The sequence below is a fragment of the Danio rerio genome, chromosome 2 (genome assembly GCF_052040795.2).
Source record: "Danio rerio strain M-AB ecotype USA chromosome 2, GRCz13ab, whole genome shotgun sequence".
Lineage (NCBI taxonomy): Eukaryota > Metazoa > Chordata > Actinopteri > Cypriniformes > Danionidae > Danio > Danio rerio.
In genome coordinates this window covers 61530001-61541976 of record NC_141022.1, presented here as the reverse complement: position 1 = coordinate 61541976, position 11976 = coordinate 61530001, and the positions used below count along the sequence as shown (strand labels likewise).

Here is an 11976-nt window from a genome sequence, read left to right as displayed (position 1 = left end):
GCTCTTTATAAAGACCACATCTAAACACCTTGCGTACACCGCACTTTTGTTTTTGTGATATAATCTGTTTGACTTTAAATTAGTCTAACTGTAATAATAACAATGTTATGTTTCGAGTCGAATTCATTTCAAGTTAGTTTGAGCGGTTAGCGGTAAACATTAGCATTTACCAAACAACAAAACACAACAGTATTCCATGGCTTCCTGTTGCCATTCTTTTAAAACCTGGCTAGGGTGTGCATGGAAGAGAGGCTTGGCTTTCGTGTTAACACGAGCTTCGATTGGCCACTGAATACGTCAATCAAACTTTCCCCGATCGCTATTGGTCCACTCAGTGGGTCTATCGTGCCATCTCGCACTTTTTCTCAGTCCATCGCTCTTCAACAGTGCGTCGTGTCATTCCGCGCGCGAGTCTAGTACTGCGTGATTTAAAGCACAATCGGGAAATATCAGGATAAAGTTACATATACTGTCGTCGCTGATTTTTGGCGTTTTAATTGTGTTGGTTGTGGATTAAATATCAAAGTAATCGCGCGATTAACGCAGTACTAGTTTTCTGGGCGTTTGAAATCGGACACCGCTCTAACGTCTCCCCTCCGCGCGGAGGATTACACTGTTGGGGCTGACAATGTGGACGGTGCTAAAATGTCTCCTCTGAAGATGAGATGTTACATTTGTAGCGCCCAAAATAATTAGAATAGAACTTTAAACAGAGTTACATTTGAGCACTATTACATCGTAACACTTGTCTACGCGGACTGTTCGCGTCTGCCGGGAAATAGGACGCATTTTGCACCGTGATTTAGCGGGACCTGAGACACGGAGGGGGGAAATTTTGTCCCCCAACTTTTCTGTTTTTCCTCTCAGGCTGAAGCGCGTTTCTCTCCCGCTGGATGCCGCGCGCGTGACGCGAGAAACAGTGAGTATTTACCACGTTTATTCGGTTTTACACGTGGAAACGTGCTTTATTGTTGTCTTCAATGGTTGTGGTGTAATTAACCAACTTTTGATGCATACCCAATGTGTGTGAAGTGTTTTGTCTATGAGCTTCAGTATGTGTGTGTGTGTGTGTGTGTGTGTGTGTGGGTTCTAGTCCAGAGGAAACGGCTTCTTTGTTCAATACTGGCAACAGTGTCAAGTTTAAAATCCGCTTTATAGCCTGTTTTCACCACAATAATTGTGTGTTTATAACTTTATACCGCATATACAACCTCTTTCGTGTGATTATTAGAGGTTTTGGTAGTTATAACGCATTAAAGTTCACATTCTGATTTAAATATAAGTTAATCTGAAGTGTTCTACTTTGATTGTTTACTGAATCTCCATGTGTTTGCAGTCCGCCCTGTGTTCTGGCTCCTTATTTGAGTTTTCTTTGGTGGAAATAACTTTACTTGTTACTCTTTTGGGAATGGCTTTCCCACCTTTTCCTGTCTGGAATACTCAAGTTGGTGTCTACATGCGATGTGTTCCCTCTTATTGAGTGTTAGTTCTGCTTGTTCTCGTGTAGTTTTCAAAGTTTGTCTGTCGAGGAGCGTGTGTTTCTTTGTGTTGAGGCTTTGGGTGGGGGGTGAGGGGGGTCTTGTTCTCCATGTAGGGTGAACGTGGCCTGAAGTCTTCATGTGGTTCGGCCTGTTGCTGATCACACTCAATGCACAGACTTTATTGTGGAATATTTGGGATGCTGGATGTGTAACGCTGCAGGCATGCACGTGTTGTGACACTGGAACTAGAAGAACCACGGTGTTATTGATGGCCATGAGGTGTTGAGTTGAGTTTCTTGAGGCATATCATGATGTTATATGTAAACAAATCAATGCTAATGTCATGCTGGGTGTCCAAAACAACATTCCCATGGCTGCTATGTTACATGGATGTCACTAAACTATGTACACATGCAGCATGCTCAAAACATTTATTATAATTACAAATTATGTAATATTGCTTGGTTTTGAAATATTAGAGCATTCTTACTAATATTCATGTTAACTGTATTTTTCAAAAATGGTGATGCAATAATCATTGTTGGTGTATTTCTATGTGATGCATCACTTTTGACAAGTTTACAGTCACTAAGTTTTTTTTTTAACCTTAAACTGTGATTCTAAGAATTATATTGGTAAAAAAAAACACATTTATAATGTCACTAAAATGTTTGGAACATGCTGATCTTTTCTACTTTTATTTAGCATAAAACTAAAATATTTTAATACTTCACACTAATATATGCAGCACAACTGTTAAAATCATAGCATTTGTTCTTGGTCATCACGTCATCAAATTATGAATGATTTCTGAAGGATCGTGTGAGACTGAAGATATATTCAGCCTTTACATTGGAGAAATGTTACCATATAGTCAGATCCAGAAGAGTTGTGTGAAATTTGAAATAACATTTCCAAATGATACACCAATTACTAAGTTTTTTTTTTTTTTTTTTTTACAGACTTTTATCTTTTACATCTCTGACCTAAAAATATGCACCCTTCAATGTCCTCCTGTGACTTTAAACCGCAGTATATTATGCTATTTAATGTTGCACAGGCATCTACCTGTTGATTGTCAATGGAGGCGCTGATTATGAATTCAGTGGAGGTGTTATTAGCAAAGTGACGATGACAAATGTATTCTTGGATGAAGCTTCTCACTTTCTTTGTGACTGTGATGTGGTGCTGATGTGTAATGAGTTCGTTCATGAATTAAGAGGAAAAGTGTCAGATTGAGGCATGTCGCTTTAGCTGGCAAGTTTTGGTGACATGACATTTGCATTTTTAATGCAAAATAAAGGTGTTTTCTAATAAAAAGGATGTCATTCACACACCATATCCAAGTGTTAATATATATGGTTGCAGTCCTGATATACAGTTGCAATCAGAATTGCTAAATCCCACTATTATTACCCCCCCCCTACTTTTATTATTTTCCCCAATTTCTGTTTAACGGAGAGAAGATTTTTTTTTTCAACACATTTCTAAACATGATAGTTTTAATAACTCATCTATAATAACTAGTTTATTTTATCTTTGCCATGATGAGAGTAAATAATATTTTACTAGATATATTTTAGGACACTTCTATACAGCCTAAAGTGACATTTAAGGGCTTAACTAGGTTAATGCAGTTTAACTAGGCAGACTAGGGTAATTAGGCAAGTTATTGTATAATGATGGTTTGTTCTGTAGACTATCAGCTTTTATTCTAGCCGAAATAAGAGTTTCTCTAGAAGGAAAAATATTATTAGACATACTGTGAACATTTCCTGACTCTGTTAAACATCATTTGGGAAATATTTAAAAACAAAATAAAAATTCAAAAGGGGGCTAATAATTCTGATTGCAACTGTACTTTAGTCAACATTTATCAGGAATTAAAAATATGTAGTAGCAATTAAACTATGTTTTATTATTATGCATGTGTATATTTGAGTGTTTGTTTAGTCGCACACCAGTTCCTTTTGGTTCTCGATTGTGATTGGCTGGAATCTGTGTGATCTTCCACTATTAATAATACAACACATTGCATTTTTGAGGCTGTTTTTATCCTATAATGTATTTATGTTCCAAATTTGCAGCTTATTCATGAGGATATTGTCTATTTGAAAATGTGTTGTACTTGTTTCAAAGATAAGACTTAAAGTTCGGTGCTTTCCCTACCGAGAGCAACCTTCTCACAGACACTTATTCTGGAATCTGCTGCATATCTGCATTAAAGCTGCACGATTCTGGCTAAAATGAGAATCAAAATTTTTTTGGCTTTAAATAAAAATCACAATTTTCTCGCTATTCCATAGATGTAAAATAAAGGTTAAAATGAGTAGGCTATTATTATTGTTATTTCTCACGCATATGGTAAAACAACAACAATAATATTATGTATAGGTCTACTGTTGGTTAAAATGCTAAATTTTGAATAGACTTTGAATGGTGGCCTTGAACAGACTTTACATTTGTCCTGGTTATTATTAATGCACAGTAAAGACATCAGAATACAACTATTAATATTTCTGATGTTAAATTATTATTCTCGAGAAGTGCTTTCAATCTGTCATTGACAACAATATTAGACTTTTTTTTTTTCTTCTGGTACAATCGGACATTTGTCATTATCAGATTCCCTCTTGCATTAAATTTAACATTATATAGGCTGGAGTAGTTATACTGACCCTGTTAAAGGGTCACGAAACACCAAAACACATTTTTTGAGCTGTTGACAGTGGTATATGTGTCCCACACTGCTAAAAACACTATTAGGACACCTATATTTCACAAAAAAGTGTAAATTGGTTGTTTTTGCGTTATTTCAAGCAAATTCGTACTTCCTGTTTGAAACGAATTTTTGAAGCTGCGTCACGGTCATGACATAATAGCGTTGTATTCCAGCGTGCAGACTGGGCGTCTGTGCCAGAGTGTGCCTTATTACGTCTTACAGTGTGATGCATTAATGCATGAGTTAGGCTTGGTTCAAACCAATCAGCGCGCTCTATTGTGCAACTTCATTAATATTCATTAGTGTCACCGTCTTTACACCACAGAGACGCCACGTTGTGTTGGCAAAACAAGCGTGAAGTGTTGCTTTTACAGTTTGCTGCCATTAAGTTTCGTTTTCATTTTCTCTCTGTGAGAGCGTATCTGGATCACGTGTGGATTACAGTGTACGCGACGCTCGACAACAATAATTTACGTGTCTAAGGGGGATTATTGTTTACCTGAGAGCTGTTCTCATCTGCAAACGCTGAAATCCGGATTCCGGATGTAGTCTTCTCTTCATAAAGACGCGGCTCTAGTTGCTGGTGATTGTCCTGTCTCTACAGATTTGGTAAGTGAGCGACCAGTGCTCTTTGTATATTCAGTTTGTTCGTATCAAATAAGTTAACTATTGCATTGAGTGCAAACATGTTAGCACCGCATTTTGTGACCGGAATAACACACGCGGCTTTCGGACGCTACCTGCTGTGTGCATCTAAGTTTCCGGGAAATGCGGAGTTTTTTTTCCGTCATTCGCCGTGCGGTATCAAACATTGCATGAAAAATACACGCTTAGAGCAGATCCTCGAATCAAATATCTCATTTGTCGCGAGGGGCATGAATGAATTCCCTGAATGAAAGAGCCGAACTGCAGTTAAAGTCCGACATTTAATAATTTGGCAAATAATTCGACTACAGATGTCCATGTAGGTTAAACACCATCCCTTTCTCCTGTGTATTTTGACTGAAACTCGCGCGTGCCCAAATAGACACTCCCACACCCTCCCACTTTAGTTTCTCCGACACTCCCCCCTAAACAGAGCTGGACACCCCCACTTTTCTGACTTTTTCCAAAGAAGAGGTGTGAAAACACCCTGCTGAAACGAGGGGGTTTCATGGCCCTTTAAGCATTTATTCTCATGCACAACACTCTGTGTGCGCTATAAAAGAAAAACATTACATGCTTGTCGTAATCATTACTTTAAAATGCATTATGATTGTTTAAATTATGTGCGCGCTTTCGGTTTCATTTTCATTGCTAAGTGCATCTCATACTTCCAGCGCGGCGATCGCTCTGTGCCACAAACTGAATGCTATTCACAACTTTATTACCTGTTATTCACAGTCTATGCAGATTCTGTTCTCTAAAGCAGACTCTATTCATAGGCGTGCGCCCGCACTCTCTGTGGTAACAGCTTACGGTCAGCTCATGCCAGGTGTGATTTTGCGGAGGCGAATACCTGAAGACAGAAATGACATTTTTGGGTGAATTATACCTTATAAATAAGGTGTCCATGTTGCTGAACGTCATTTGTAAAACAAGGTAAAGACTTGTGTGGCTGCCTTTGCTTCTCTCCTGAACTTGAAAATGTGATTGGCAGAATCGTAGAAATGCTGGATTTGATTAATAGGGTTAATCTGTATAGTAACTAAATGTGAAATATGATTATTTCTAGATATATCTTAAGCAATACTTGGCTACACCCATCTATTATTTGCTCCAGATCAAACAGATTTGTCTCCAGTGTTAAGTTTTACACTTTTATAAAATTTATGCTATACACAATCTTGGTTTATTCTGACTCTTTTTAGTTAGATGCTTTATATTGTTGACCAATGTAATGTCAACTTCTAATTACTAAGTGGCTTTTTAAATTAGCAATGGCTATTTGGCCAGTAATAAATGTGCTAGATTTTATAATCCATATGTTAGATCCACGAATTTGTGCCAGAAGAAAGTAGTTTCTTGACTTCCTCACACAAAAGGGTTTTTGAGACACTACGTAGTTTGTTTTTATTTACTCACTGATGCTGTCAAACTGTTGTATAAATGTAATATCATGCTCATAACACAGCTATAATGTTGTGTATCATCACTGCTTGGATTTACTATGGCATGAATCACAGCAGTGCTGATTTACTCGCATGTTGCAATGGTATGTGATATTGCTTAGATAGTAGATCTGCACAATTCTGGCTAAAATGAGAATCATTTTTTAGGCAATAAATAAATAAAAATCACGATTTTCCCACGATTCTTTAGATGTAAAATAAAGGTTAATATGATTAGTCTAATATTATTGTTATTTCTCAAACATATAGTAAAACAACAACAATAATATTATGTGTAGGTCTATTATTGGTTAAAATGCTAAATTTTTTATAGACTTTGAATGGTGAACTTGAACAGACTTTACATTTGTCCTGGTCATTAATGCACAGTAAAGACATCAGAATACAACTATTGATAATTCTGATGTTAAATTACTATGTTTGAGACATATGCTTGCCATTTGTCCTTGACAACATTATTAGACCATTTATTCACTGGTAACCTTTGTCATTATCAGATTCCCTCTTGCATTGTGTCTTGCATTATTAACATTTATTTAGGCTAGAGTAGTTATACTGACAGTGTTAAACGTTTATTTTCATGCACAACACTCTTGTGTTCGCTATGAAGTAAAAAACATTAACAAACTTGTCCCAATCATAACTCTAAAATGCGATATGATTATTTAAATGATGTGCACGGTTTCATCTTCACTGCTAAGTGCAGTTCATACTTTTCGAGCAGCTCCCAAACGATCAATCTGTCTCGCAAACTGAATGCTATTTACAACTCTATTACCTGTTATTTACAACCTATGCAGATATGCAGACCGAATACATTATGAAGACAGAAATTACATTTTTAGGTGAATTATACCTTAAAAATAAAGTATGTGACTCTTTTAACATCATTTGGAGGTGTACATGTTGCTGAGCAATGTATGTGAAACAATGAAAAGACTTGTGCTTTGCTTCTCTCCTGAAATTGAGAATATGATTGACAGAATCGTAGAAATGCTGGATTAAGATCGTCTAGGGCAGGGGTGCCAAACTCAATTTCTGGAGGTCCGAAGCCCTGCACAGTTTAGTTCAACCCTGCTCCAACACTCTTGCCTGTTGGTTTCAAACAAGCCTGACGGACTCAATTAGTTTGATCAGGTGTGTTTAATTAGGGTTGGAACTAAACTGTGCAGAGCTGCGGCCTTTTTGGAACTGAGTTTGACACCTGTGGTCTAGGGGGTCGAATCGAGATCTCAATCTTTTTTTCGATTAATCATGCAGCTCTATCAGATAGATAGATTGATATTGATATTGATATTGATATTGTATGTTATTGTAAAAATATTGTTATTGTTCAGTAGAATTCTGGTTTTAGGATCCACTTTAAATGTTAAATACTATTTATTTTATATATTCATTCAAGTCGAAATTGGTCATATCTCTGGCAAATTCTGACGTGGATACTTTTATTCAACTAGCAATATTTATTTATTTTTTAATGGAAATGGCACAGGCTTCTCCCTAAAGATAACAAGACGACGTTCAAGAGGCGTCATCATGGAATAACTATTTCTCAGCCTTTATTTACATTCGAACAAAAACTTTAAATCAGAATTTGCCAGGGATATTAATATATTTGGGTTTCACTGTGTATATTAAAATTATTTATTTGAATCCTCCTATATAAATAAATTAGCATGCTTGATTTTTCCAACGTCTCACATGCAGTCTTTAATTCCAGTAGTTGTTTGTGCAACTAACTAGTTCCCGTACTCTAGCTGTGTGTGTGTGTGTGTGTGTGTGTGTGTGTGTTTGTGTGTAGCTTTGGGTGGTTGTAGGAGAGTCACTGGTGGTCTGCTTTGGTGGTTAACCCAGGGCTCGAGAGCTCAGATGTGGTGCATTCTGGGAAAACACGATATTATAGCAAGCCTCTAATGTAGAGTAGTTCTTCAGATAGAAGCAGCAGGCGGATTATTTTGGGTCGTACGCATGCATGTCAGATTTGATTACTAGGCCCAGATACATTTAAGCGAGATGATCTGAAAGCGTCTCTTTCTCTGCAGGATCGTAAAGCTGTTTGAGCTGAAAGAAAGACGTCTATCAAGAGAAGCAGATCAGGATGGCGACGGTGGGGACCGACATGGAGCTCAATGACCTGTTGGATTTCAGTATTGTAAGTTGAGGAGTTGGGCTTTTGTGTCTGCATTAAAATGCCAAGCGCTTTGATACACAATACTTAAACAGCAGTGCATTATTGTGAGTGGGTTGTACACTGTTGAAAATGCTGGGTTCCACACAATCGATTTGTGTTGGGAAAGCATGAAGGAAGTTAACTTATTAAGTTTTTTTTTTTTTTTTTTTTTTACAAATTTAAGTGGATTGAACATAAAAGAATTAAGTTGTCTAAAAAAAACTCAAGAATTGTGTTGTTTTAGCTTATTGTGTACAAATAGTTTAAGCAAACAGCAAATGGCATTCACTGTTCCACACAATCCTTTTATGCTGTCTCAACACAAATCAATTCAGCTAATCTAATCGTTTAAGCAAATTTAAGTAGACTGAACATAAAATAATTAAGTTATTCCAAAAAAACTCAAGAATTGTTGTTTCAGTTTATTGTGTGTAAATAGTTTAAACAAACAGCAAACGTCATTATTCTGTGTACACTGTTACACACAATTCCTTCATGTGATCCCAACACAAATCAATTTAGTTAACTTAATCGTTTATACAAATTTAACTGGACTGAACATAATTAAGTTACCAAAAACTTGAGAACTCAACTCCTTTTAAAGAAGTAATTTAAACAATCAGCAAATGTCTTTTTTTGAGTTGTATGGTAGTCATAACTGAAGGACATTGTTGGGCCACGTTTTCATTGTATAAAACGACTTTGAATACTTTTTTGCAAGATTTCAGTGATTTTTTTTTTCTGAAATAAATGCATTATTTATAATAAAAGTATGTAATCAAGAATATTATGAAATATAGTGATATTAGAAAAAGTTTAATATGTTCAATGTTAAAAGATAAGCATGTATAATAAATGCATTACTAAAGGCACCCACTATAAGGTTTATAATAGAGTGTCATAGTTTTATGTCTTAGATCTTGTCAGATTTGGAAAACAAATATTTACATTTTGTATAAAAAGATTTTGTATCACAGTTTTGCCTCATTTATGCATTAATTATCTTATAAAATTACATGAAATCCAACCTGAAATTTCACACAGAATTTTAAGACATTTTAACAATCGATTTGATCAAGTAGTTTTTACCAGATGTTGTATTGGGCGTACGAGAATAACACATGGTTTTTTGCTCCAAGGTGAAAACCCTACTCAGTGTTTGTGCTGCAAAACTCCTCTTACTATAAAACACATTTTACTAGACTGTCCTGCTTTTACTGATTCCAGAAGACTTTTTTATGAAATGAACTCTTTTAAGGAAATTATTAACAAAGTGAAACCAGAAAAGATTTTAGGATTTTTATCATGTATTAACACAAAAAATCTTATTTAATTTATGTTTTATTTTGTTTGTTGATTTTTTAATTGTATATTTATTGTTGAAAGATTCCTGCCATGAAAATAGCCTTGGTTGCTGACATTGCATTAAATAAAAAAAAATACATAAATGCATACTTCTTATAAAATTGTATACTTTGCCAATTTTCTTCAAACGACGTATGTACGCAAAACATATTTTCAGTATTATTGTTTTACATAAAAATAATCTAATTTATAAAATAATTAATGTTCTTTTTTTACTTATAATTGAATGTATAATATAAGTAGAGCTGCACAATTCTGGCTAAAATGAGAATCGTGATTTTTTTAATTTATTTTTTTGCTTCAAATAAAGATCACGATTTTCTCACGATTCTGTAGATGTAAAATAAAGGTATGGTAAAAACAAACATATGACACAACATCGATAATAATATTATGTGTAGGTCTACTGGTCTCTATAAATAATTCTACTTATAATAAATCTGATGTTGAATTATTATGTTCGAGATATATGCTTGCAATCTGTCATATTAGACAATTTTATTCACTGGTAAAATCAGACATTTGCCATTATCAGATTATATTCAACAATATACAGGCTAGAGTAGTTATACTGACATTGTAAACATTTATTTTCATGCACAACTGTGGGTTCGCTATGAAAGAAAAATCATATCAAATGCTTGTCGTAATCATAACTCTAAAATGCGATACGATCATTTAAATGAAGTGCACACTTTTGGTTTCACTCTGACAAACTGAATATTATTTACAGCTGTATTACCTGTTACTCGCAACATATGCAGGTTCTGCTCCCTAAAGTAGACGCACGCGCGTCCATCATTAAGTAGAGCGCATGCGCGCCCTCTCTGTAATAACAGCTCACGGTCAGCAGCTCATGTCACGTGTGATTTCCCGGCCGCGAAAACATCATTATATGAAGACAAAAATGACATTTTTAGGTGAATTATACCTTATAAATACAGCATGTGACTCATTCAACATCATTTGGAGGTGTCAGTGTCACTGAGCAACGTGTGTGAAACAATGAAAAGACTTGTGCAGCCGCCTTTTCTTCTCTCCTGAACTTGAAAATATGATTGGCAGAATTGTAGAAATCCAGAATTAAGATCGTCTAGGGGGTCGAATGGAGATCGCCATCTTTTAACGATTAATTGTGCAGCTCTAATTATAAGTTTTCATTTTGACATAAATCCATCCATTACACTGAATTTTGGCACATTGTTTCTCACATTTTAAAATGTTATTATTATTATTATTAAAATTTAAACAATGCTTTGCTTGTAAATAATAAGATTTCCATATATTTAACATAAAATATATAATGCAAAAAATGTAAAATAAGGCATCTCATCTATGTATATATATATATATATATATATATATATACACACACACACACATAACTATAAAATATCATAATAACATGGTCACAGCAAGTAACAATGAATAAAACATGAATTTTTAAAATAGGAATTAATACATACTCCTGTAATTGTTTGAATAATCTGTTGTTGTTTTTTGTTGTTTCATGTAAACGAAGAATTTTAATTGCCCTCTTTGGAGTTTATTGTGTTTTTAAGACTGATAAACTGCTTGAGCTGGATTTTTTTTACTTTATTTTCATTTTAAGTCTTGCAATATTTTTTTAAATATATGATATTGCTGTGTGTTTTTCTATTTTAAAAGGATTTTCTCTTTTATAGATGTTCCCTCATCCAATGTCAAACGGGAAAAGCAGAGGCCCCAATATACCCAGCAGTCAGTTCGGTAGGCACTTTTACATTATCTCACTTCAACATGACTTGAGTAACTTTGACTCTGATTATAGAAACGACTCATTCAGGATTGAGAATAATTGCATGGATGGAAGCATTTACATTTTCACAATTTTAATGCAAGAAACAAGAAGAGCTGGGTAGATCACTTATAAATTGGAATCAGTTAGTAAAACAATCTCTTAGGAGCTGTTTACATATGGTCACCTCATGCATTTTATTGCTGATCACATAGCTTTCTGATTGTGAAAACAACAGGTTTAAATACCCTCTGAAATGTTTTCGAGATGGATATAAATGTGATCGCTCAAACCAATTCAGGAGGTGGCTTGGGATGCATTCCTGACAAAACTGGACAGGGCTAAATGTA

At 35.1% G+C, this 11976-nt stretch overlaps 1 protein-coding gene across 6 annotated transcripts in view; it reads left to right on the top strand.

Annotated features, from left to right (window-relative positions):
- The first annotated feature begins 610 nt into the window (after window positions 1-610).
- The window catches only part of tcf3a (transcription factor 3a), an 83752-nt gene continuing 72386 nt past the window's right edge, over window positions 611-11976 (top strand). For 5 of the 6 annotated variants that reach the window (XR_015477530.1, XM_087238780.1, NM_131094.2 and 2 more), the window contains 3 exon segments: window positions 611-919; window positions 8357-8466; window positions 11535-11598. Coding sequence is in view for 5 of the 6 variants with exons in the window: in XM_087238780.1 (XP_087094906.1) it covers window positions 8413-8466; window positions 11535-11598 (118 nt within the window). In the remaining variant the exon portion in view is untranslated. 6 annotated transcript variants of the gene reach the window in all.